Source organism: Boleophthalmus pectinirostris, unplaced genomic scaffold (assembly GCF_026225935.1).
Source record: "Boleophthalmus pectinirostris isolate CB_2022bp ecotype Guang Dong unplaced genomic scaffold, ASM2622593v1 HiC_scaffold_4, whole genome shotgun sequence".
Classification (NCBI taxonomy): Eukaryota; Metazoa; Chordata; class Actinopteri; order Gobiiformes; family Gobiidae; genus Boleophthalmus; species Boleophthalmus pectinirostris.
Window position 1 is genome coordinate 34,943,947 of NW_026571353.1, and position 27,286 is coordinate 34,971,232.

Sequence of the window (27,286 nt, forward strand, 5' to 3'; positions counted from 1 at the left end):
GAGGTAACGGAAGCTAACGCATTAGCAGCAGGCTAACGTTAGCTTTAGGTGTGTTTTGCTGCTCCGAGGCTCACGGCCTCTGGATGTCATTACGAGCCCGAGGATTGGGCCGATGCCACAAAATTACACTCTGCACCAGTGTTTTGAGTTTTTACACTGTTTCTGCGCCTTTTTGTGTATAAAAATAAACTCGCGCACTTTACACGTCCAAACAACACGTAACCCTCCACAAACATTTGAATATTGTTCCCATCAGCACTTAGAGCTAACCAATAACACTAAATGTTCATGCTAGTTAGCATAAATAGCTAACTATAAAATAAAAGCGACTATAAGAAGCCAGTGTGCAAAGCGGGCTCGTTACAGTAGTTTGGTGCGATCTAAAGCGTAAATGTTGTTTACTACAAGCTCCGTGTCCGTGTTCTGTCAGTCTGCAGCGCAGCGTAGGAGGTGCACGTCTGGGAAAGTATGTGATATATTTATGCTTTGACTTACTAACTTATTCCAGTGCATTACTCTCCAACAAACTCTCAGTGCACTGTTTGTGTTGATCGTTCCAGATATTCACGTTCTGCTTTCTCTCGCGGAAACTTGGCGTACATAAAAACGCGTGCAGCAGCAGCTTGTTATAGAAACACAAATTGTTTTCATTTCTGCCTCTCATCACAGTAGTTTAGTAAAAGCAGAGTAAATGCATTGGCTTGTTTTGGTCGTGTAGTTTTTGCAGGGGGCTGTTGTCGGATGCAGCCGTGGTCCCGCCGCCTCCCTCCCCGTGCATCTGCTCCTTTGTGCCGCCTCTCGCCTGTCACTCTCACAGCTGTCAGACCAGGCTCCGTGCCGACCACAGCACACAGCCCCGACCGTGTTTATCAAACGCAATTGTTGCATGTGTCAGTGTCAGTGCTGTCACGATACTAGCATTTCAAACACAAAATTAGACGCTATAATCAATACTGTTATAGATGATACTAAAAAGACAGTAGAATGTGATTTTCAACATCAAGGATCCTACATTTTGTAAAATTGACTCCTGTGAGCGTTAAACCGTGTTAAAAAGTTATCTTATCAAAAACATACCTGGAGTTGTGTTTTGTTTCATTCACACATGTTCTGTTCCACCTTGCGATGAAGATAGAGAGCAGAGAGTGGCAATTCCAGAGCTGAAACTATCCCAAAGTTTTTAGTGAAGGTGTATGGAGACATCCCAAGGTGGAACAGTGTTTTTTTTTTTCCAGTTTGAGAGAAGAATTCAGCCTAAATCTGCAGAGTTTGTGCGTTAAACATTTGTGAATGAAACAAAACACAAGGTTCAGGAAGTTCAGGAACGGTTCGTTTATGTCCTGTAATTTTTTTGCTATCTGTTTTTTCTTTTTGTCTATTTTGATTCTAGTTTAATATTGATTCATATCTGATTTTTGATACGTTTGACAACCCTAGTGAGTGTTAATATCCCGCAAAGTCATCACATATTTCCAAGTGTCCCCCAAGTGTCTCTCATAAAACATCAAACCTGTCGCCGGGTTTAATTGTTTACATGTGTTTCCTGTATTATAATTGTCATATACGTAATGAAATGCAGATGATTTGAACGCTGTGTTGTGTTTCCTCAGATTGCGAGAGGGGGGCGTTTTTTCTGAGATGTCAGTGAGTCCACCAAAGGCTGCAGAGGATTCTTCAAAAAGGTAGATCTTATTTACGCATTTTGGTGTTTGTTATGAAAGTCCTTGTTCGTTCATTCTAACTAGTGCTGCGAAACTAAAATTACAAACTCGATTTTGACGTTAAGGAATAGACTCGATACTCCGATACTGCAATGATCATAAAAATATTCTTTATCTTAGCATGTGGTCTTATTTTTTGTACTTCGGAAGCTACTTATCTATTAAGGAAAGGTTCATTTCTGTCCTGTTAATGTGTTTTTTTGCAGTATGATACCTGCTCAGATGAGAATTTATCTAGTTTCAATATTTGTTTTCATATTAGCTGAGGATTCTCTCTTAACAGTTTTAATTAAGGCAATAAAGTGACTATTACTACAGTAGTTTGACCACACCAGGCCGTACAGTGTATCTTCATCAAAAGTGAAAGTACAATTGAGTTGGCATAAATACCAAACCACAAAGGCAGCAGTTATTTAGATCATTACATGTCATATCATATTAACTAGATAAATGCTGTAGCTGTTGTTTAGACACTACTGAAATACGTGGAATTGTCGGTCCATATTGAAGTCTTCTCGCCAGCGGTGACGCCTCAGGAATTGTTTACATTGTGCACTCTGCAGAAAACAAAACAAAAAAACGTACCGTGTCAATAATCGAGTTGAAACGGCAAAGCTTGTCAGAAAACTCCCAAATCAATTTTTTTTTCATCCTCAAAATCATCCCATTTGGTTGCTGGATACTTACTTTTGACAAACTTAGTAGAAAATAAATTATCGAAAATCAGGTACTAATAAAATTCAACATCACAACTAGATGCTCATTTGAATCCATGCTAAAAGTGTCACATTCACAGGACAGAAATGAACCTTTCCTGAACAGCTTTAGAATGATCTTGAGCTGCATCAGAACAAGTATCAGTATCAGAAAGTATTGGAACAGCCTGCCTGGACCACTGAGGGATCACACAGACATAAGACCTCATGGGAATATAAAAGAAAATACTACAGTTTAATGCTAAAAAATGACGTTCTATTGTCTAACGAAAGAGATCTTTTTTATCATCATCATCGTGGTATCAGAATCGGTATTGAGTCAATTTCTTAGTATCCAATTTGAGTTTGAAACGTTAGTACCGTGACAAGACTCTTTCCTACAAAAGCAACATATAACTTCTCCTAAATTACGCAGTTTATAACAACAACAACAAACTTTATTTATAGAGCGCTTTTCATACAAAAATGCAACACAGAGCGCTTATAATAAAAAGCATACATGACATATTACGTGAGGCTTTGCCCATAGGTTTTTGAAGGCTGTGATTAAGCCAAGCAATAATTTGAATATTGTCAAATATTTAATAAAATAATAATAAAATCGAGCTTTGTGACGTTATTTCGAATGAGCAGGTAGGTTTTACAAAGAGCAGTCACTCCTGTAGGTTCCATTACAATAATTACTATATTGACTTATTGTTCAGTGCCTGTTAGAACAGTGTTTTTTGTGGGTACCTTTTTCTTTGTACCACTAGAAAATTCAGTTATTTTTTTGTACTACAATAAGATTTGAGCCTCAGAGAGTTTAAAAAAATAACTTCAATGGCACATTAACAGGGGTAGGACGAGATACAATTTCCACAAGACGAGACACGAGACTGGATCTATGGTAACGAGACAAGACAAGATTTTGACATTATTTACTATTACAAAATTGGGCAATGATGTTCTTAATTTTATTCCCACCGTTTTTAAATTTTACTTTTAGTTAATATTATTGCTGTAGCACTGCTTTTTGTGACTACGGCTTCTCTAACAATGTTTCTCGGCCGTACGTAACTTTTTATCCAATCCAAAAGTAAAAACAAAATCTCGCAAGATCATTTTCAGCTTGTGTGCACTGTCTCGTGGCAGTTTTGTTGTGGCACGACATATTATCCTGTCCCTACTCGTTAAGTTTTTAATGTATTAATCGCAGCTAATGTCCATTAACAATACTGTATGAATCGAATAGTTTTTGAGGAAAGTCTTGTTTTAGGGTTATTGCATCAGTGGCATAAATAAAAATGAGCATCACTATTTTCGTCGTCAATTTATCGTACTTCAAATGTTTCATCATAAGAGGTCTACGTTCTGCCCCAAGACTGATCCGGGCCGACATTACCTGCACTGCACTTTCCAATACAAAATTTTGAAGGACCTCTCCGCTCACATGTGACTTCTGGGGACAGTTACACGTGACCTGAAGGGACCTGAATCTTTAAAATGATTCATAAACAATGTTCAGACCTATATCTGGAATCAGTGCGTCTGGAAATGTAACCTTGGAATGTAGTTTTGCATGATTTGTTGTTGCACACGTTGTAGTACGTTTCAAAAAACTAAGAGAACCATTACTTACCCCATCAGTGTTAATATTTTAAATCATATCTCGTGACTGATTGGCTTTATTTGAGTTATTACAGAAATTTTAAGCATTGTAGCGTTTTGTGTAATTTTCTAATCTTTTACATCTGCAAGTTTTACTACAACAGCTAATACAGTGTGTGAGTTTGGTGCTGAACTTTAATCCTTTCGTCGATTAATAGGAACCAGAAACTGTGTTGGACGACTGATGATTTAATTTAGACGATAAGGATTTATATGAGACAACAGCAGAAAGGAGAAGTGAGAAAGAGAGTGAGCTGCCTGAAGATGTGCTATTTTTTGGTATTTCTTTGTAAAAAGTCGGTTTAAACTCATGATTCTCATGTTTAATTTGTCTTTATATAGATGTATTGTTTCCTAGTACTTTGTTTTTGTATAAATTGTAGGTTTTTTTGCATGAACTCCCCCTGCAGGTGTTGTCTTGTGAGTGCAGATTGAGTCAGATGCACAGAAATACGTTATAGTTTTGAGAGTTTTTGCCGCGTCTCCTTTTTTAGTCGACTAAACGATCAGCAGGACATGTCTTTAGTCGACTCCAGCCCGCAACTACAAACCACATGCTTTTACTGACAGTATTTGAGTGTAGACCGCTCCATGAAAAAGACTCAAGCTGATTATTGATGATTACAAATTACTGCATTTGATCTCGTTTAAAAAATGTGACATCCACAAGAAGTGTTTTTCTGTGAACTTATCCAGTTTCTGTGTTGTTCTGTAGTTACTTGAGAGATAAAGAACAGCTATGTAACACTTCTGGATCTGTTTTGTCTCATTTTATTTTAGTTTGAAATAAATAAATGCTGTTTTCAGTCTCTGCCCTGATTTTGTTTAATACTTGGAGCTCAGGCTGTGAAATTAATCGAATTTCGATCGTGATTTCGATTTGTGTGTCAAACAATCTCCAAACTCATATAATCAAGTTGAAAGTTTATTTTGGGATATTTTTAATATAAATAAGTGTATTTATTTTATTATTTAAATGGAGATATTGTTGAACAGCTGGATATATAGTTTATTTTGGAATCATTTATGTTTTTCTAAGCCTTATTTCATGTTCAAAGGATATTTTATTCATTTTTTGTTTTATAAATCACAAAACTGCTCTAAGGTTCTTATTTGTAGCCTATTTTTATTTTCAATTTGAACGTTTTGTGTAAATTATTAATAACAAAGTGTTTATTTGAGAGAGAAGTGCTGAATAAATGCATGTGTAACTAAAAAATAATTGTTAGAATAGTCGTGATTTCTATATTGACCAAAAAATAATCGTGATAATGATTTTTTTTCCATAATCGAGCAGCTCTACTTGGAGCTCTCGTGTCTTATTCTCAGATCTCTTAATACAAATTGAAGGGCTTGGTATGATTATTGTTATTAGTTGTAACCGGGATTATTGTGTTGCGTTCCAGGTGTCGGGAGATGTGAGGGCGGGTGTTTCAGACCCTGATCGACCTGTGTACGGACTCACAGCGCCACCTTCAGCATGAATGGGGATATGCCTCATGTTCCCATCACGACTCTCGCTGGGATAGCTAGCCTTACTGACTGTGAGTGCTCTTTTTCTGTCCGTTTTTTATGAATTAAATAAATAAAAGTTTTCTACATGCAGCAAAAACTAATGAGACAAAAATGTGAAAGGCAGCGGAGACCACGTTATCTCTGCTATTTCCAAACAAAGCAGTCCTGAATTGTCATAATTTGGGTCATAATTTTAATCACAAAGATGACCTGTTTTCCCAGATATCAGTATTTGTCCAGTATTCAACATTTTTTGCTGATATTTGGCATAGATATACTGGATTTCAGGCTTTGTACAGTCATGTAAAGTTGTGGAATTCTACTAAAAGATAAATCGGGGACTGCAGGTATCGTTTTAATCCAAAAAGATTATTACTGTACAATTGTTTTATCATTCTCAGTCAAATAATAATAATAAAAGCACATCACTGGCTGAAAACTGTGAATTCAAGGTCATGGAAAAATGTGGACTCTTGCAAAGTCATTTTTAAATTAGCACCTGTATGAACCCCGATGGTTTCTAAGCAGTTCCAGTCTCTCTGTTCCCACGAGTGAATCCATTTGAACGAACCGGTGAATCAAATGAGAAGAGAAGACCAGTTAGACTTAAAATAAGAACAAGTATCTACATTATTTTACATCCCATCTGTTTTTTTTGTTTTTTTTTTAAGTTAATTTGTGAACTTTACTATGACCAAAAATTGTCTTTGTAATTGTAATATGATCTATGTTTATGTAAATTGACCAAAGAAAATAAACAAACTAAAAAAAACAAACAAAAAACACACATTTATGGGCCTCAAGACAAATATTGGACAGTGCTTTTTGCTTGAAACAAACAAACTCACAAAAACATATTGGACAGCCTCTCAAGTTTAAAATGTGAAATTATAAATTAAAGTTGCACTATGTAACTTTCTGGTTGGGGGTCCATTGCCTCCTTTTTTCAATGGATTTGTAACTGCTCTGTCTGGAATGTTCCACAGTGTGACATTAAACAGCTCTACCTTACATTTATTCAATTACAGGTGGGTTTATAGCTCAAAAATACTAAGAAAAAACACTTCTCCACAGATCTGACCTGTAACTTGGTCCGGTTTGGTATCCATGGAGATAGAAAGGTTTAATGCCATGCTGTGTAACCTTACACACGACGCAATAACATCTCCATGGCAACAAGCATGTGGCAGTTATACGAGGCACCTTTAAGAGCGCCCATATCCTGTAGATTAAAAACAAGATTACACACATTTTGCTTCAATATTTGTACAAATAAACACATAAAAATTGTTTGACTGCACAGTGCTTAGAAAAAATTTAACTAAAGATTTTGAATAAACGTGAGAGACGATGCGCAAAATGACTCTTCGTGGTGTTCGTGTTCCAGTGTTGAACCAGCTCCCGCTCCCCTCTCCTCTCCCGGCCACCACCACCAAGAGCCTCCTGTACAATGGGCGGATCGCGGAGGAGGTGACGTGTCTGCTGGGCTGTCGAGATGAGAGTCTGGCCTCACAGTTAGCCCAAGGTCTCAACCAGGTCTCCACAGAGCACATGTGAGTGACCCGGGAACTTACGAAATCCAACGTTTACCATAGAAGAGGTTATGGTGGCACAAATAATGTCGATTTGAATATTTTTTGTTCGTGCTACTTCTGGAGTATAAATGTTGCTGCTGTTTATTTAATCTTCAAGCAGATATTTTTGGGTGTAATTTTGTTAACACAGTGTATCCATGAGTTTCAGAATGATGACAGATTATTACAGTTGCCGTAGCAATTAACAACTGGTAACAAAATATTTATATCTTTTGAATCAGAAACATACTCAAATGTTGCATATAACGGGTAGCTGCAGTTTTGGTTGCCATTGTGTGTAGATATACTATGATCCCTCTCTATTTGCACTTTAACATATATATTGTTTTTGCCAAATCATATTGTGAAAAAATATAATTGAACATTTTTCATTTACCTTTATTTCGACAGAGAGTTGAAGGACAACCTGGGCAGTGATGAGCCTGAAGGAGACGCTCCGCTCCTGCTGCAGACGATGCTCGCCAGGAACCCGGGAATCTTCAGGGAGAAAAGTATGTCACGGAAAACACTTTTTACCAGACGTGTGCTTGGAAATAATGAACATGAAACTAATTATAATTTTTGTTGGAACAGATGTTCGGCAGCAGCCGATGGTACCATCATACAAAATCACACAGAATTCCATGCACAGCCCGGCCCAGTCGGGAAACTTCCAGTCATCAGCGATTTCTCCCAATTCATCAAGGTAATTTAAATAGTCTCATGTTTAAAATGCTTTATTTAAAATGTTATAAGTGTACTACAGTATTTGAATGCCCATGAGCTGTTTTTAGGTTATAACATTTGAAAATATTGTGATTGTTTGAAACTACTCAAGGTAATTTTATGAACACTAAATAAAATAAATAAATAGCATGGTTAAAAGTATAGTAGTATATTTTGTCAAAGCTTTGATAAAAGATGCTTGACCATGTCTTAACTATAAATGTCTTTCAGAAATGTAATACTACTTATGTAATATTATTTAATGTTGTGTTATGTCTTCTGCAGTCGCTTCGTGGCCCCTCAGAGCGGCTCCAGCGGTCGGTTCATTGGTCAGAACAGTCCGGTCCCCAGCCCCTACACGCCCCAAAGCCCCGCCCCCGGATTCATACAGCAGTATCCTCAACCCCCGTCCTACAACCCTCACCAACCGATGCAACCAGGTGTGTGTGCTCATCTATGCCTCACGCTCTCAAAACATTCACAACTTAAAAGGCTTTTTCATGCTATAAAGTTAAATTTATCTTGCCCTGGTACAGATTTACTGTCAAAGCATCGTTTAGGATCTATAGCTCACTCAGAACACTTGTGCTGTCAGAAAACATTTACAAATCAATGGGGCTGTACCATAGACTGTAAATGGACATAACTAACCTGCTAGCCGGCGTGTTCCAAATAGGAAGTGAACATGGTCATGCTTCCGGCTCCATCAACTGTGGCTCTTATCCACTACCCTCTAATGCTCTCTGTCTGTAACTGCTGATGTCAGGCTCCTCATTCATTTTGGTCTTGAAATGTTCATATTCATCTGAACTATATGATCCTGGTGTTTTCATTTGGTGCTTCTTTTCCCCCCAAAATCCAGATATGTACATTAATAGACAAATCAGGTGCCTTTTTTCTGAGGGGTACAGGCACCGGAGCAGAAGCTACAGGTTCCATTGACCGCAGAGATCCAAATATGGAAGTCTGCTCCAAGTTTGCCCCTATAACTACTAGCCTCGATGAGCTTCATTTGACCGGAGCCGAATGAGTGAAAATGTTGTTTGCCCCAGTACATTATATAAACAGTTCTTAGAGTCAAAATGTTGTCTGCTTTTTGTGTCTAATTGTAAAGCGTCTTTATTGTCTGAAAACCAGGCGAGTAGTGCTCCTGTGCAGTAAATAATCAGGATGCTTGGTGTTGATATGTTGTTTTTATATGCCCACTTTTGTATTCGTAGACTGTAGGGCTGTAGTTGTTTAAGACTTCATCGCTGACTAATCGACTATTCAACCACCATGTCTGTTATTTGAATCATTTTATTTAGATTATGAAGATTTATATGGGATTACAGCAGAAAGGAGAAGTGAAAGAGTTAGATGAAGAGATTTTTGGGATTTATATGTGAAAAGGCAGTTTATACTCACTATTCACAAGTCTTCTTAGTACCTTGTTCTGCATAAAAGTTGTTTTGCATGAACTCCCCCTGCAGGTATAGAGTGAGTGCAGTTTGGGTCAGATACAGAGAGATACAGAATAGTTTTGGGAGCTTTGCCACGGCCCCTTTTTAGTCGACCAATCAAGTAGCAGGACATGTATTTGTTGACTAAAGCTCTAGAGTCAAGTCGTCACTAATTTGTACCCTTTGTATCACCTCCTTTGTTACCTCAGACCACACTCCACACTCCACTTTCCCAGTAATGTGTAAAATGTATCGGCTCGGTCTCGTAGTTTTTAACCCTTCAGAACACCATTCACGACACTTGAGAACATGACCTTCTCATCTTTTCCTATACAGCAACCAGAAATTCATGAAAGCACTGGGATTGTGAAGAATAGGCTTGAACCATGCCAAACTGTTTAAAAAGAAGCAATTGTGTTTTTCACGTTTTTAAGACAGTAACCATGTCTGTACCATTCTTTAGACTGCAGAGCCTTTTGCAGAGAGAGGAATATTAAAAGTTGTGTCTAATAATAAACTCCTTTTCCTCAGTGTCTGTAGCGAGTCCGATCGTTCCAGGGAACCTCAGGAGCGAAGGCAAAGGACAGATGACCAACGCCGCCAACCACCACTCAGACCAGCAGGGCACAGAAGACTACATGAACATCATGCATCGATTAGGGACTGGGGTGCGCTTCATTTATTCACCTGTGTCTCAAATACATTTGTGTGTGTAACTGTGTAGTTCATTCATTTTATTCCTGTTTGTCTGTGCTTCAGGAGGGAGACTCTTCCATGAGAAATCCAGCTTTTCCCTTACGGTCGCCACAGTCGGGCTGTTCTCCTGCCGGGAGTGAAGGGACGCCCAAACGTAAGTGATGTGCAGAGATTCAGTAACTTAAACATTGAAGGTCCAATATAACACAAAATTGACACCAGTGAGGTTTAAGCCATGTTTATAATGTTTTTACCTCATCAAAATTATACCCAAAGTTGTGTTTTGCTTCATTCACACATATTTTAGTAACCCTGTCTACATCTCCAAATCTCAAAATGCTCTTTTCCACCTTGTGATGTCATGTAGTGGTAATTTTCAAGTTAACACCTACCTTTTTTCTTTTGTTGAGTGGAGATTGGCAATTCCAGTGTTGAAATTATCCAAATGATTCTAGTGAAGGTGTGTGGAGTTTAAAAACACAGTGGAGCACTTCCTGTATTACTATGACATCATAAGGTGGAACAGTGTTTTCAGTTTGAGAGAAATTTATAGCAGGAGCTTCAGCGACACGTAACATAGGCAGAGCAGCACACATGCTTGTTTTTAAAAGCGAATGTTTACACCAGAGGCAACAGAGCTGCTCCCGCAACACTAGTTTCTGTAAATTCTCACAGTTAAAACACCAAACTTTTTTATATTGCTACATATTCAATGTTGATTGGATGAATTACATTTTAAATCACAATACAAATGTTGACAACAAGAGAGATGATGCTTTGCAGTGACACCAAACCATATCTGTGGTGCTCACATTAATTAAGATACTCACCATTTAAAGTATATGGTCTGCACCAAGCGCCTTTTCCTTCATAAGCTGTTCTTATAAAGAATTGTAAAATGTTTTACATTCATCCTCTTCGGCTGTAAACTTTCCGTAGTCCATCATGAGTCATTCCCCGAGTTCCAGAGAACAAGGCATCAGAAGTTTATTTTGACACAACGCGCTTATTTCCTGTTCTGCCCCTGCTATAATGCCTGGAGACACTCTGTTGACGCTGCAAAATTAGAACTCCAACCTATCTTCTTGAGTGGTGCGTAGCGTATTGACGGCTGTTGGATGTGCCTATGACACTGCTGGAGTTGACTGTGCAACCGGTTAAACTGAAAAGCGATTGGGGGAAACAGCCTAAACCTGCAGAGTTTGTGTTAAACATGTATGAATGAAACAGAACACAACTCCAGGGATGTTCTTGAAAATGGCGTAACATGGGCTCTCTAAGGACCTGGTTTTAAAAATGCTCCTGTCTCCTCAGCGGGTTCACGTCCCCCGCTCATCCTGCAGTCCCCTCCTCCCTACGCAGCATCTCCCAGTGAGCAGAAGCCACAGCTGCAGCAGAAGAAGAAGACGCCCACAGTAAAAGAGGAAAAGGACATGTATGACATCGTGAGCTCCCCCAACTCCACCAAACTCACACTTAAACTGGCACGGGTCAAGTCCAATGACTCAGATCCTCCAGGTATGACAAAAGATTATTTAGTTAAAATTATTTACCCTTATTTTCCGGGCTATTAGACGCACTCTTAAGCCTCTAACCCCGTCAACAAACGACCACGCGCCACACAATCCAGAGCGCCCCATACATGAATCCACTCAGGTGTCCCAGCACGACTTCAGTAAACTACAAAGCCGCACCACCCACAGTGCATGCAAACACGCAAGGAGCAGACAGTGACCGCGCAGCGAAACACACCTGCAGACACGGACGAGGAACGGAACAAAGGAACGAACCGAATAAGCGAGTGCAATGTGCCTTTCTGAGCCACAACTGAACAACTGAGTCCCTGAGAACACGCCGACAATCCAGCGGTCCCAGACAGCACCCTCCCCACACGCCACAACTGAACAAAGCCCAGAGTCACCGTGAACGCCACAATCAAAGTCCCACTGACCCATCCAACTGTTGTTTCGTTTAAAGTCCGGTGCGGTTTATTTGTGAAAAAAGTTAGAAAATAGACCATTTAATGACAATGCGCCTTATAATCCAGAGCGCCTAATAGCCCGTAAAATACGGTAGTCTAACAATATTGATACGTTGCAGCTGAATCTCTGTTAGTGACCATTAATCAAGACCAAACTGCATTTTAACAATATTCATGTTAACTGCCCCCATCTGTTTTAATATTACGAGCAATATTGTGGCGTCATTTGAAACCCGCCATTTGTGTTTGATGTTCTCCAGGTGAGGTGGTGCCAGCTGTGGACCAGAACTCGGACGCCATGGAGACCGAGCTGGGTTTTCAGCAGGTGCCGGTCCTTCAGCAGAATTACGGCGCACGTCCTCAACAGCTGCAGACAGGGGGCGCCGTTCTGCAACCGCCCAGTTCTCCTTATGACGAAGCAGAACTCGATGCTCTGGCTGAAATCGAAAGGATAGAACGAGAGACCGCGAGTGAAAAATGCTCAAAGGAAGTACAAGATAAAGGTGTGAATCTATACTTTACTTTGCGCTCAGTGTGAATGTGTTAATGTGAATGTTACAGTTACAACTTTGGCTGAACAATTAAAGCCCCGCTGTAGATTCGAGGTGCAAGATTCATTTCAACCAAATTAAAGATCCAAATTTGAATGGATGTAATTTGTAAATCATATAGGCTATAATTTTTGCAATGCCTTTAATTTCCTCCAAAATCTAATCTAATCTAATCTAAATTTAAATCTGTACAAATATGTTCTGAAATGTGATTCTTGCACTAGTTTGTCAGTTCATTTTTCAGTCCTTTTTTCAGTTCCTCAAAATGTGTTTAAAATGTGAACTTTGGACAGAACCCCGTTATAAAAACATCTCATTGCAATCTCAATACTGGTCAGAAAAATTTGATTTCTTTTCCCAAATGGTTCGGCCCTGGCATCAACGTATCCTTCAACCTCCTCATATGTACAGCTGAATGAACTTCCCTTTTCCCCGTAAGCATTCCTCAAAGAAAACAAGTGTTAGTGGTCCAAATTCAAATGAAAAGTGGTCTAGTTAAAAGAAAATAAAGGAAGTTAGTTGGTTATTTGTTGTTAATAATTTGGTTGTTTCTGTTGTAGACAAGCCCCTGAAGAAGAGGAAACAGGACTCGTTCCCCCTGGAGCCCGGAGCAGGCGGCCCAGGCGGACCCACGGGAGCTCCGGGCAGTGGATCAACGGGAGGTGGGAACGCCGGGAAACTGACCCCACAGGAAGCCACCGCCGCTGGGAACGGTGCTAGTCGGCCCCCTCTAATGGTGAGCATCGACCTTCAGCAGGCCGGTCGCGCTGACGGCCAAATAGACCCCTGTCTCGCAGCCCCTATCCCAGCCCTCGAGGCCCAGCGCTGGCCCGAGGAACCGGCCAGTGCCCCTGTCGCGCTGGAGGGGTCGGACACGGCCTCGCATCTCAAACCGGGCGGGCGTCCGGAGGTGATCAAGAACAGGGCCGACAAACACGAGCGGAGGGAGACGTCCAAGCACCGGCACGACGACAGGTCTGAGGGTCCCAAACCGTCACAGCGGGACAGAGAGGCGGAGCGAGACCGGAGGCACCGCGGCGGCACTAAACAGGACCTCAAAGCCGCTCCATCCTCTTCAGGCCCTAAGCTTCCTGACTCTTTCCCCGCGCACCTGCTGGGAGGGCACAGTGGAGCGCTGAAGAACTTCCAGATCCCGAAGGTGATCTGGGCCCGAGCCAAACCACCACGTTCCAATCATTCAGCTCACTGCCTGCAACCTCACTGCTCACTCCTGATTTGTTTTTGTTTTGCCCATTGAGTGCCTTTGTGGGAAATTTGAAAGTTTGACACTAATTACTAACTGTTGGTCGAAATGATAGTGGTGCTTCACTTGTTTTGGACAATTTTAGATAGATGATTATTAAAGAGGGGATATTATGCAATAGTTTTTACCATGTTCTAACATTGTTCCTTCATCAAAACATTGAGGATTTAGAACCATGCATATTTCAGTAATTTTGCGATCTCTATCTCGCCCTATTTAAACCCTCCTCATGTTTAGCTGTAAGATTCTGTGAAATGCTCAGTCCCCAAGCCGACGTCACCCATTCTCCTACAAGATAATTCTCCTTAAATATACAAAAGCAGGATACAAAACGAAAACAAACAATAATTTCATTGGGTGCACGCTGATTGTGTTGTTGTCGTGATAACGCTCTAAAAGGGAAGCGAATTAGTCTGGAGAGCATAGGAAGGGGTGACTCGGAACGTCAGAAGCGAAATTTTAATTATTAAGCCTACTAATACATTGTTTTCGGCGAATATAGCATTTTCAAAAACAATAAAACGCAACATATGGATCTAATTATGTTATGTGTGAGCATTAATACCCCATAGAAATATAATACCCCCTCTTTAATGTTAAGAATTATTATGGTCTTAATGAAATGCTCCACTGTTTCTGGCCCTGAGTAGGTAAAAGTATTTGTGCTGAATCAACAGTATAATATGGGACAGTGTGGAGTATATCGTTAAGTCCGTGGTTTAAAACAATGGTGGTGGAAACTAACATCAAAATGTTTAATCAATGTTTGGATTGCTGTAATCCATTTACATTTTTCACATTTTCATATCTGATACAAACTCTTCATTATACACGTGGGGGTTTATAACGAGTCTTTAGTCACACTGGCATGTCTCTTTCTCCTCAGATCAAACAGGACAAAGACGGCAGTGGCTCTGAGGGGCACATGTGGGGCCAGCCCAAGGTGAAGCTGGAGAGACTGGGTTTGGTCCAGGACTTTGAGAAGAGGCCCAAACCCGTGGTGGTGCTGAAGAAGCTCTCGGTGGCGCAGATTCAGAGGATCATCCGCCACAGCAAGTCTGGGAAGAACCGGCTCTCCTCCGGGAAGTCCTCCAAAAGTGAGAACACACAAAACACTAGGGCTGTTGGACTGTAGGCGTTTAATTGACCGATGGTGTCTTAGTTGACTAATTATTTTGCTTAGACTGGACAACAGCAGAAAGGAGAAGTTTGAGAGTGAGTGCACAAGCTGAAGATATTTTATTTTTCTTTATTAGGGCTGGGTATCATTAAGAAGTTGCCGATGCGGTACATAACTTGATACATAGGCCATGATACAACACACATCTTGATACAGTGAGCTTTCGATCGATACGATATATTTCAAATTGAAAAAAAAAAAAAAAAGGCAAAATCATAGCTGTGATATTAAAAGTCTTTGTTAAACCACTTCATGTGCAAAGTTCATACGAAACACAAACCTTTGAATCATCAACAGTGAATATGTCAGTTCCTTCCTCTGAAACAAGCAGCGAAACTGTAGCATTGTAACAAAATAATTCAGTAAAACACACCAAAAAATACTCTTGGCAATATATCAATGCAGCAGCACATGATAACAATACTGTATCATCACATTAAACGATACGATATATCGATTAGGGATGGGCATGATTAATCGATAATTGATCATTAAGAATTTCATCGATTACGTTCATTTTAATCGACAAACCGAATGTAGGTTGCTGTGTGTAGTGTGACCAAACAGGTCTGTACATGTGTCTCTCTGCATCAGAAGGAGCGAGACACAAACAGTCGGTCAATATGCAACGTAACGAAGCACAAATGTGTATTTAACGATGATTTGTACAAGAAATTCCACGCTTTCCGTTGCGTTCGGGACAAGTGGGAGTCTATGTGCACAGTGTACAAAGCAGCACATATGTTTCGGTGTCCAGTGGGAAAAAGCTTTACCAGGTGAGAGTCGCTCAATGTTGATGACGAGTCCCCACCTCCCTCCCCCCGTACGGTGTCCTGGTTTTTACAAACGCAAATATGGTCACACTAACCTGTATTCCACTGAGTCATGTCTTTTAATCCGCTAGAAATTGACCGCATCAGCGCACAAGAGCTGTAGTTTTATCTTCGCTTACTTTATGCAAATTACGATGCGGTTTTAAGTTTTGTTTCTGTGAGAGTTGCGCAAAACTGAATTAAACACATTATAATGTGAAACGGGCTGATGTGGCTCTAGAGTGGTTGCAGTTTATATGTCGTAAAGTTGAATTTATTTATGCAGATTAGTGCAGATAGTAATAATAATTATGATCATTTTAATATAAAAACGTTAATGATTAATCGATAATCGATCGTTAATTCTTACGACGATCGATTAAGAAAATTTCATCGAATGCCCATCCCTAATATCGATATTTCAATATTTTTACACATCCCTAATCTATATAAGTAAACGGCAAATTAAACTTTTGATTCACAAGTTAAAACTGTTTATTTATATTTATGCTTTGTTTCCTTGTATCTTTTTCTGCATAAATAGTTGTTTTTGCATGAACTCCCAAGTGTGATGCAAGTGCAAGGGAAATGGGCAGATTTTTTACATTCAAAAGCTCTTATTCAGAAACTAGAGGGACTATTGAAATAAGTAAAGTATCAGAATGTAGGAAAGAGTTAACACTCCAACAGGGTAAAGTTAAACCTGTGATATTCTTTCAAGTTGTTGACAAAAAATTTAAAAACTCATGTCGGTAACGGAGGAAATGAAATATGCAGCACTTTTTGGGCAATAAATACAAACAGTGATAACTCTTGGTTCTCACTTACATATCCTTAACAAACTGGTTTGAATATTTGCTTCATGTAGTTTTCTACCATATGGTACAAGATTAGGTTGAAAAACCTTTTTGAGTAATGACATTTTTTATTAAGAAAGGTCATGGTAATGGAGGGAAAAGTAACGGAGGGAAAATTGTGCAAGCAAGTAGAAGGTGCATGATTTTGCATAATTTGTCGCTTTTTTCTTCCAAAAACTTTAATATTACTTCAAAATGAAAGGAAACTATTTCTATAAAATATGTCAGTCCTTCCAAGAACATTTTTATCATTTTAATTTTAATTTTTATTTTTTAAATCATGTACCTTCATCAACAGTTCAAAGATGGAATAACACAAGATATGATGAAATACATCCATTTATTTACATAATTTTCAGGTCTTTGAAATTTGGGAAATAATTTTTGTTCCATGTTTCATACATGGTCTGTTTAGAACGCATGTAACTTTAGAACCAAAAATGGTACAAAAAAAAGGTAAACAGTTTCATAAACTAGAGTACATATGTATCTGTTGAATACATTTTTATCTCAGATGCATTAACTTGAATTTTTGGCCTTGCTGTTTACTTCTGCTTGACCAGGCCCAAGTGTTGTTTTGTGAGTTCCTACGGTCTGATTGATGCTTTGCAGTGACACCACAGTTTTATATATGTATGCCTATTAATACTGCTCTTTCTGGTCAGTGTTCAAGTCTAATTTGAGTTTCAGAGCTTCAGATTGAGCATTACCTTCAGTTAGCCTCAATGTTGTAGACATCAGCTGCAAAGTATCAATGTTGGACTGATAACTGGACTGGTAGCACTGTTTTCTTCATCTAAATTCTGTCCGCAGTGCACATAAATTTTGCTTTGTTTGACCAACTTCATGTAGGAACCACTGAAACCAGCATTCTCAGCACACATATGTGAATATTTAAGAACTCTTTTGAATGATATTTTCTTAATTATTGTGTGTTTTAACGTGTTATGAATTTCCAGGTGGCATGGACCCAGCCGTACTCAAAGAGCTACCTCCTGAATTACTGGCAGAAATCGAGTCCACGATGCCTATGTATGAAAGAGTGAAGATGAACACGAGGAAACGGAGCACAGTGAATGAGAAGCCAAAATACGCAGAAGTCAGCTCGGACGAGGAGAGGGACGGAGAATGTAAGCCTCATCTTTCTCTTTAAAGAGGGGGTGCTATATATTGACTTTGTGGAGCTTTCTACCATGTACAGTGTTTCCTCATTGAAAACATGCCTCATATAAGTCATCTATGCGTGTTTCAGTAATTTAGTGATCTCTCCTGGGCTCTATTCAAACCCTGTTTATGGTTAGCTGTAAGATTTGTTAAATTCTCTACCCACAAGCCTACATCACCCATGCTCCCTGTTACATCCCCTATCCAAAAAGGGACACAACTGTCATAAAACAATCATTGGAACTGAGTCAAAATTTTGTTTGGCAAGTTTATTTTGTGAGGCCAAACATTCACCAAAGTATACAAAAAAAAAAAAAAAAAAGGTTGGTGGGAGGAGGCATGTGCCGGTTGTGCCAAAGAAAAGAACAAAATGCATAATAAAACAGTTCCTAAATGAAACCTAGGCTACGAAAGTAAAGAAAGCAAAAGCCTAGTCTATCTGGTTAAAAAAACAAAACAAAATAAAACAAAAAAACAATTCTCTATAAATATACAAAAGCCTGATACAAAACAATGCACTACAAATCCACAAACCTGATGCAATGTGCAGTAGTTTCATTTGTGAAATGCAGTGTGTTGGCGTGAGGAGCACAAGGGGGTAGGGCACTCAAAAACGAGCGTGAACCTTAAACATGTTCATACTTTGTTTTCACCGAATAACATTTTCAAAAAGATAAAAGGGAACGATGATCGAAATGTTATGTGTTAGCAGTTAATACCCCGTAGAAGTATAATACCCTCCAATTTAAATTCACAAATCGTCTCTCATTTTACACACACAGCTGCTAGAAAACGGCAGCGGAGAGACAAGGACCGGACGTGGGATTTTGAGGAGAGGGAGCGGCGTCATTCCGGAGAGCATCGGAAAAGTGGACAACGCGACAGTCGCAGAGGCTCCGGCAGCCGCTACAGAGACTCGTCTGACGAAGACTCTCCTCCTCCCCCTCCCAGCATGAGTGAAGGTTAGAATACACAGCAGTTAAACACAATTTTCTTTTCTCATAATGTTTTTAGCTTGTCTACTTTTAAGGTGCATTGTGTAACTTTTCTGGTTATTGCTTTTTCTGGAATGTTTCACAGTATGGTATTAAACCTTTATCTTCATGCAGACCAAACCAGACCACCTTACACAGTTTATGTTTTTCTAGCTAATTTTGAGCTATAAAAATACCTGTTATTTTAATAAATGTAAGGCAGAAGTGTTTGATGTCATAGTGTGGAACATTTCAGGCAGAGCGATGACATCTCCATGGAGAAAAACATTTGAACAACCCACCACCAGAAATGTTACATAGTGCGCTTTTAAAAACATGTAAAATGTCTTTCAATGATAATTTCCTTAACATAATTTAATACAAACTTTTTAAACATTTCCATTTAACTCAGAAATCAAATTTCTTCCTCCCAAATCTACTCCAAACCGCGTGCTTTTATTGACAGGTGATTGGCTGTAGCCTTTTCAATTATAAAAACAAAGCTGATTATTGATGATTACAAAAGAGTCAGTCTCAGTCTTGATTATAATTTGATTAAAGTCACAGTAAGTAACTTTTTAGCCTAGATATGAACTAAAATATATACACGTCACCTATAAACTGTATATGTATATAATTGGACATGGCCAACCTGTTAACCGCTGCGTTTCAAATAAGAAGTGAGCATGGGTTTCAATTCACTTTCTTTTGAAAAGCTGTAAGCCCTCTCGTCATTTTGGTCTTAAAATGTTCTTATTATCCCGCACGATCCAGATGTTTTTAGTTTGGTATTTGCTATTTTGAAATCAAGATATGAAAATTAATAACAGACAAATCGGACGCATTCTTTCGCCAAGGTTTCTCCAGCTAGTGTTAGATTATTAAGCGCTGGCTCCCTGCTAAAACAGCGTTACAGACGGGAAGCGATATTGCCTTCAACGGTCTCGCTCCTGATTGGCTCTTTGGTTGCTATGATACTTGGAATTCGGCTCCAAATTTCTTCCTGTAACCGCTATCCTGGTGAGCTTCATTTGACTGGAGCTGAACACTATGGGTGACGTCACATTCCCTTAGTCCACTTCTTTATACAGTCTACAGTGTCACCGCCATAAAATTAAATTCTGTATCTTTAAGCCCAACCCATAGCCTACAACAACAAGTGGTAACTCAAACTTGTGTGTTCAGTCGCCAGGAAAATGAAGCTGAAAGAAAAGCAAAAGAAGAGGAAAGCGTATGAACCGAAGCTCACTCAGGAAGAGCTGATGGACTCCTCGACGTTTAAGAGGTTTTTGAACAGCATCGACAACATCCTGGAGAACCTGGAGGACGTCGACTTCACTGCTATGGGTAAGAGCCTGGATTTTTTGTTAAGGTTCATCAGATTTTTTTGTTTTGAAGCAGATACTGTTATTTATTTTGCTGTATGTGGCCTAGAACTTGTATTTGCTGATACGATATTAATATTTTAAAATCCAAGTTACATTGAAGTTGTAAAAATAATAACAAAATGTATTTATTTGGGATATAAAAATTAGAGATCGACTGATGCTGATACTGATGGCCAAATCTCTGCCGATATTTTTTATTAATTTTTTTTCCCCCCATATTCTGTAATTTAAATTTAGTACAATCTCACTAATGGCTCTTTGTTACCGCATCCTTTTACGAGATCTGTGTAGTCACATTTTGTAGTTATCTCGTCGCATTTAAGTGTTGAAATAAAACTTTATATTGCCCTAATTTCAGCAGCTTAAACCTCCTCTTTATGCCCATAGAAAACACATTTTATTTTAAAATTATTTTTATTTTGCAGCCGCAGACGATGATGAAATCCCTCAGGAACTGCTGCTTGGAAAACATCAGCTCAACGAACTGAGCAGTGAATCGGCCAAGATCAAGGCCATGGGCATCACAGGGAGGGTGAGTACTTTTATTTATTTGTTTGTTTTCACCTGATGTTGGTTAAGAGCAGGTCTATTTGTTCATTTTGTTTTTACCAGATAATGAGCATGTAAGTGTTTTGTTTTATTATTTCAGATCCCTTCAGACAAACTGGTGAAGCTGCTGAACATACTGGAAAAGAACATCCAGGATGGGTCTAAGCTGGCCACGCTCATGAGCCATGTGAGTCCACTTTTGTCGTTCATTGTATTATTATAGACCTTTTAATACTGACTTAAATGTTGTTGTAGATCAGGGGTCTCCAACCTTTTTCCTTCAGTGAGTTACATTTACCAAACAAAAATGCCAGAGAGCTACTCATTTTAGTGTTTGCAGGAAATTTAGAACATTTAAGCCCCACAGCGAGCCTTAGATGGAGCACAGTTAGACGCCTGTGAACCGCAAACCATAATCCCTTCATTTAGTTAGGCATCAAAATTATAAATTCACAGTGACAACTAATACAATTTTAGTTATTCAGCACAATACATGTAATTCAGAAATCCCTTGGAGAGCTACTGGTAGCTCCAGAGCTACAGGATGGAGACCCCTGGTTTAGATCAATATTGCAATTAAAATAGCCGAAATATAACATAAATTCATAGATCATAACTATACAACAGACAAAAACACAGTATGTCTTATTTAAAGCAGGAGGATATGAGGAACAGTGGGCTTGGTCAAACAGGTATCTAAGCTCCTCCCCTTCAGGTGTTTACAATCAGAAACACCTGTCTGGCAGTCATGAGTGATGTTGTGTAGTACTTGAAATTGTAGTGGCCTCTGGAGCAAGGGCACACCCATTCTTATAATTGTTTAACCAGAAAGCTGCAAATGTAGTTAGCTCTAAAATTGCCCAAAAGTACAACAACAGTAGACAATACTATTACAACACCATGTACACAGTTCAGTAGCAAAAAAGTTTTAGTATTTAGTTCTTAGACAAACTTTATTGATCCACAAGAGAAATATTTGATACAGCAGCTCACACATCACAATATATTATAGTAAGTTACAAAAATATAAGTGATAATAAAAAATTATAGTGTCAAATAAGGCATAATTATATAAATGTTTATGTACAACTTAAAATAAATTATACAGTAATACAAATATAACAGTTCCACTTTAAGTAAAATTTTGGCAGCAGTACTTGTACATCCAACTGAGTAAATTTTAACAGTAACATTTTTTTTTTTTTTTTTTTTTCATATATGTTTTTCCACCATTTTCCATCTTTCCACCAGTGTATAACTTGCATTTTAATCTTGTATAATTTGTTTTCTCAGGACCAGGACGCAGAGGACGAAGAGAAGCTGTGGAGAGATCTGATCATGGAGCGGGTCACCAAGTCCGCAGACGCCTGTTTGACTGCGCTGAACGTGATGACCTCCTCTCACATGCCCAAAGCCGTGTACATCGAGGACGTGATCGAAAGGGTCCTTCAGTATACAAAGTTTCACCTGCAGAACACGCTCTACCCACAGTACGACCCTGTGTACAGAGTCGACCCACACGGAGGTACGGATGGTGAAAGTGTTTGTGTTTACAGTAAGGTTGTCATAAGTATCGAAAATCAAACTGATACTAAAACAAATCTTGAAACTAGATACTCATTTGAACAGGTGTCGATAATAAGAGTCTTATTTACACGTCAGAAACGAATCTTTCCTGAATAGCTTTAGAATGATCTTGAGCTGTATCAGAACAAGTATAAGAGCAGAATTATTTGCAGTATTATAGATTTGGTATTAGGGGTGTAAGCCTTTAGTCGCTTAAGGCCACCACACACTACAGGAGGATTTGCCCAATTTAGGCTGCGATTTGCTTCTCCTTGAGTTCGAGGAGGCGTGACACGACTTTGTGTCTTCGTATGCGATTTTGAAGCCGCTGTGCTCCTCATGTGTGTCATGTCTGTGATTCTGAGTTGCTCTGTCAGATTGTAGCCACCAAACATCAGCAACTCTTCAGCAACAGACAGTAAAACAGAGCGTCGGGGACAGATGGAGTGACAGACACAGAGACGCAAAATACAACCTCAGGAAATAGCGAAAATTATTATTTCTCACCTCTCATAAAGATGTAAATTTAAACTGCAATATGTCATCCACATTATCCATAGAATTTCTCATCTGCAAATAATGGCACCCAGTCCACAAAACACTGATATTAATCCAGTTTGAAGCGTTCTTTAAAAGTAAAAAGGCAGGAGTAGTTCCTCACGTGTGTCTGTTTACATCCACACAGCGCTCGGATCGAGGTGAAACTGCAGATTAGTTATTAGCTTTAAAAAATGTGTATCTGAAGTTTTTCACCACATTTCACAAATAACAATAACACAGTGCAGTGATTTGATCTTCTGAACACTGAAGAGTCTCAAAGCGAGTGGTTTTACTCTAGGAAACAGCTGACACGATGGCGCTCACAACTTTAGCCTGTTCTACGCAGACATATCCCGCTGCAGTCTTTGCTCTCACAGATTTAAAATCTCATAAGATTCTCCTCGCATCTGTGGTGTGTGCTTTTTGTCACGCTTTTAAAAATCGCTTAAGACCGAAAAATCCTGTAGTGTGTGGCAGCCTTTAATCTACCAATATTTTTATTTAGCAAATTATTTCATTGGGATTAGAAAGAATTTACATGAGCCCAAGAAGAAAAGGGAAATGATAGTAAAAAAAATAAAAAATAAAATAAAAAATCTAGTTAATCTGTGCTTACTGACGTACACTTACTTACTTACATACTTACATATATTATTCTTTATCACAGCTTTTTGTTTCATGTGCGAAGAGTTTGTAATTACAGAAATAATAACCGAAAACCTGGTCAAAACATTTCAAAGCCTACAGTAGAATTCTGATCATCTGTCCAATTTAATTTTAGCAGTCAATTTGAAATGTGGCTCTATTTTACAAAATGGTTTAAAGAAATTATATCATTACTAACGCATTTCTTTTTAATTAATTTCCTTTCTCCTTCTCTCAGGTGGCATGTTAAGCTCCAAAGCCAAACGCGCGAAATGCTCGACTCACAAACAGCGCGTCATCATCATGCTGTACAACAAAGTCTGCGACATCGTGAGCAACATCTCAGAGCTCCTGGAAATACAACTGCTCACAGACACCACAATCCTGCAGGTAAACAGCATTGTAGTGAAATTATACATAATGTAGTAATGGCAAATTCTTCCCCAAATTACAAAATTAGATTAGCCTTTGTTTCATGTTGCACAACACTTGAGACAAAGACATTCCAGTCACCACATTCTCATAACACTCAGCATTAACACAGCGGTGAAATTTAGACTCAATTTAATACAACAAAATTCTCATAAAAAAGTTCAGTAATTTTAACAGTAATAAGAAATTTCATTCTCATTCTGTTGGCAAAAAGTAGGAGTGGACCAAGACAGTTTCCATGAGAACAAGAAGGAATGAGATTTGGACTTAATTAAGGAAGCAGTGCTACCAAAATGAATACTTCATTTTAAGTACTTTTGATACTGAGTACTGATATTAGTTTTTTTTTTTTTTTCCAGGGGCTCTATTACAGTGGTTAATCTAATCCAAAAGTGTCCAAACTTTTTTCATCAAGGGCCATAATAATAATAATTGAAATATGTGCATGTTTAATACATTTATTCACGCTAAGATCCTTAAAACCACACACTAACTATTAAATATTAGCTTTTTCAAGGTAGATTTTCAGAAAACTTGCAGTAAAACATAAAATCTAATCAAATTAACTTCATATGATTTTTTTTTTTTTTTTTTTTTGTATATTTTTTTTAGTAAATCAACTAAAATTACTGTAGTTTGGTATAAATCCAATATAGTTTAAAGGTTCTGAGCCCATGCTATTCAGCTGATATATTTGATTTTCATGTATAATAATCCTCACAGCTCAGAGTTCACTGTTCAGATCATCGACAAGTTACAGTGGTATCGGTTCTTGGTATTGGAGCAGATTGATGAGTTTGAGTACTGGCATGTGACATATCCCTAGACTTAATAATGCATCATACATAATAATAATTGACTTAATTTAATATTTTTTGCTGTCAATATGGCACTGAGTTTTGGCGCTAGAAGTTTTCAAAATATGTAACTGACCAGCCTTTTTTTCCCCTTTTTGATCCAAAGCCAAATGTAAACACACAAAGGGAAAAAGAAGATAATTTTTCTCATGTTTGCACAATATTATGGCAATTTCCATGATCTTGTGACTCGAGATCTTGTCCCCAGTAAAAACACGCACGCCACAGCTTATGTATCAAATCACATTAAAAGTACAAATGAATTATTGAGCTTAGAATGTGTGTATCTATTAAATTTGCAGTTTAAATGAAAAAAATGGGTACAACCCTTTTAAACGGACCGTGTTTGACTTGATGGATTACAAAACGCTTCCACAACAGATGACCTCATTTTACCTGTGTTATCTTTCCAGGTTTCTTCAATGGGAATCACGCCCTTCTTTGTGGAGAACGTCAGTGAGCTGCAGCTATGTGCCATTAAACTAGTGACAGCTGTAAGTTACACGTGTCCTGTAATTAAAACTGAACTGTATTTATTTTTATAACTGTGTTGAAACTAAACTTTTTCTTCAACAGGTGTTTTCACGATATGAGAAGCATCGGCAGCTGATTTTGGAGGAGATTTTCACGTCTTTGGCTCGGCTTCCCACCAGCAAACGATCGCTCAGGAACTTCAGGTATGGTTTATTTCTTATTTTATGTTTGTTGCTATGTGTTTTCTTTTGTCGAGTATAAGAATCAAAGTTTGTTTTTAGGCCCGTCACGATAATAACGATTTAGTGTCCAGTATTTGAAAGCTTGAACAACACATTTTGGAGCTATGACTTATCTGTCATTCTTTTTCTTTGCAAAAGTGGGAAGATTTTTGCCATTTTAAACGTGTACTTTATATAACTTTTTGGTTGGGGCTTTGTCACCTGATTGTTTCTATGGATATGCCGTTGCTCTGCCTGGAATGTTCCACAGTATGACATTAAACAGCTCTACCTTACATTTATTCAATTGCAGGTGGTTTTATAGCTCAAAAAATACCTAGAAAACAGACATTCTGACTGTGAGCGGGGTCGCCTCTCCACAGATCTGACCTGTAACTTGGTCTGGTTTGATCTCCGTGAAGGTAGAAAGGTTTAATGCCATACTGTGAAACATTCCAGACAAAGCAAAAACATCTCCATGGAAAAAAGCACTTGACAGACCCTATTAATTATTTGTTGAAGCTCACTCCTTTTAATGACATTGTCTACCGTATTTTCCGGGCCATTAGACGCGCTCTTAAGCTTCCAACCTCATCAAAAAATGACTGCGCGCCCCACAATCCAGAGCGCCCTTTACACGAATCCACTCGGGTGTCCCAGCACGACTTCAGTAAACTACAAAGCCGCACCACCAACAGCGCACGCAAACACACACGGAGCAGACAGCGACCGCACAGCGAAAAACACCCACAGACACACTCATCACTCCACGCCGACGAGGAACGGAACGAAAGAACGAACTCTGAGCCGCAACTGAACAACTGAGTCACTGTGAACACACCAACAATCCAGCTGGTCCCAGACAGCACCCACCCTACACACCACAACTGAACAAAGCCCAGAGTCGCCACAAACAAAGTCCCACTGACCCATCCAACTGTTGTGTTTCCTTTAAAGTCCGGTGCGGTTTATTTGTGAATAAAGTTCGAAAATAGACGATTTAAAGACAGTGCGCCTTATAATCCAGAGCGCCTAATAGCCCGGAAAATACGGTATTTAAAAAAAAAAGGTTTAAGTGGATTATCCTGCTTTACTGTTATTGTGTCACAGGCATTAAGTAGTTTATTGCAATATTTCTCTGGAGTAATATGTCATACTTCAAATTTAATTATCGTGACGCTCATAGATTCTTATTCATCGTTTCGTATCTGCTTTGTGTCTATAGACTGAACAGCTCAGACCAGGACGGGGAGCCGCTGTACATTCAGATGGTGACGGCTCTGGTTCTGCAGCTCATTCAGTGTGTGGTCCACCTCCCCAACGACAAAGAGACGTTTGACGAGATCGACGCCAAGGTAAGGGTCATATGTGTGCTATCACATGTGCTATCATTACCTGGATTGTTGCGTCACAGGTAAAAATCCGGACCTTTCCTGTGCAGTTTTTAAAGTCCTGTATTATGCAAAGTTGACTCTTGTGAGTTTTAATCCATGTTAGAATGTTGTTACCTCGTTTGTTTCATTCACACATGTTTAAGTTAGTTTATTATTGCTCTGTCTACATCTCCAAAGCTCAAAATGCTCTGTTCCACCTTGTGATGTCATGAAGAGATAGTTTTCTAGTTAACAGCTCCTTTTTACCTTTTGTTTATTAGTGATTGGAAATTCCAGAGCTGAAATAATCCAAATGATTCTAGTGAAGGTGTATGGAGTTGAAAAAAACAGTGGAGCACTTCCTGTATTACCACATGACATCACAAAGTTGGAACCAAGTGTTTTCTGTTTGAGAGAA

At 38.9% G+C, this 27,286-nt stretch overlaps 1 protein-coding gene across 2 annotated transcripts in view; it reads left to right on the forward strand.

Moving 5' to 3' along the window:
* Window positions 1-27,286, forward strand: part of nipbla (NIPBL cohesin loading factor a) — a 49,008-nt gene that overhangs the window by 488 nt on the left and 21,234 nt on the right. Inside the window, exons 2-23 of one of the 2 annotated variants that reach the window (XM_055161369.1) lie at window positions 1,611-1,682; window positions 5,494-5,631; window positions 6,990-7,155; window positions 7,588-7,688; window positions 7,771-7,882; window positions 8,188-8,342; window positions 9,876-10,012; window positions 10,104-10,194; window positions 11,355-11,558; window positions 12,282-12,524; window positions 13,133-13,308; window positions 14,723-14,933; window positions 17,645-17,815; window positions 18,632-18,811; window positions 20,009-20,170; window positions 20,637-20,743; window positions 20,861-20,947; window positions 22,054-22,285; window positions 23,750-23,901; window positions 25,214-25,294; window positions 25,377-25,477; window positions 26,721-26,850. In XM_055161369.1, coding sequence (XP_055017344.1) covers window positions 5,568-5,631; window positions 6,990-7,155; window positions 7,588-7,688; window positions 7,771-7,882; window positions 8,188-8,342; window positions 9,876-10,012; window positions 10,104-10,194; window positions 11,355-11,558; window positions 12,282-12,524; window positions 13,133-13,308; window positions 14,723-14,933; window positions 17,645-17,815; window positions 18,632-18,811; window positions 20,009-20,170; window positions 20,637-20,743; window positions 20,861-20,947; window positions 22,054-22,285; window positions 23,750-23,901; window positions 25,214-25,294; window positions 25,377-25,477; window positions 26,721-26,850 — 3,063 coding nt within the window. In that variant the 5' untranslated portion in view covers window positions 1,611-1,682; window positions 5,494-5,567. The remainder of the gene's footprint in view (window positions 1-1,610; window positions 1,683-5,493; window positions 5,632-6,989; window positions 7,156-7,587; window positions 7,689-7,770; window positions 7,883-8,187; window positions 8,343-9,875; window positions 10,013-10,103; window positions 10,195-11,354; window positions 11,559-12,281; window positions 12,525-13,132; window positions 13,309-14,722; window positions 14,934-17,644; window positions 17,816-18,631; window positions 18,812-20,008; window positions 20,171-20,636; window positions 20,744-20,860; window positions 20,948-22,053; window positions 22,286-23,749; window positions 23,902-25,213; window positions 25,295-25,376; window positions 25,478-26,720; window positions 26,851-27,286) is intronic. The other variant, XM_055161370.1, reaches the window with a different exon arrangement.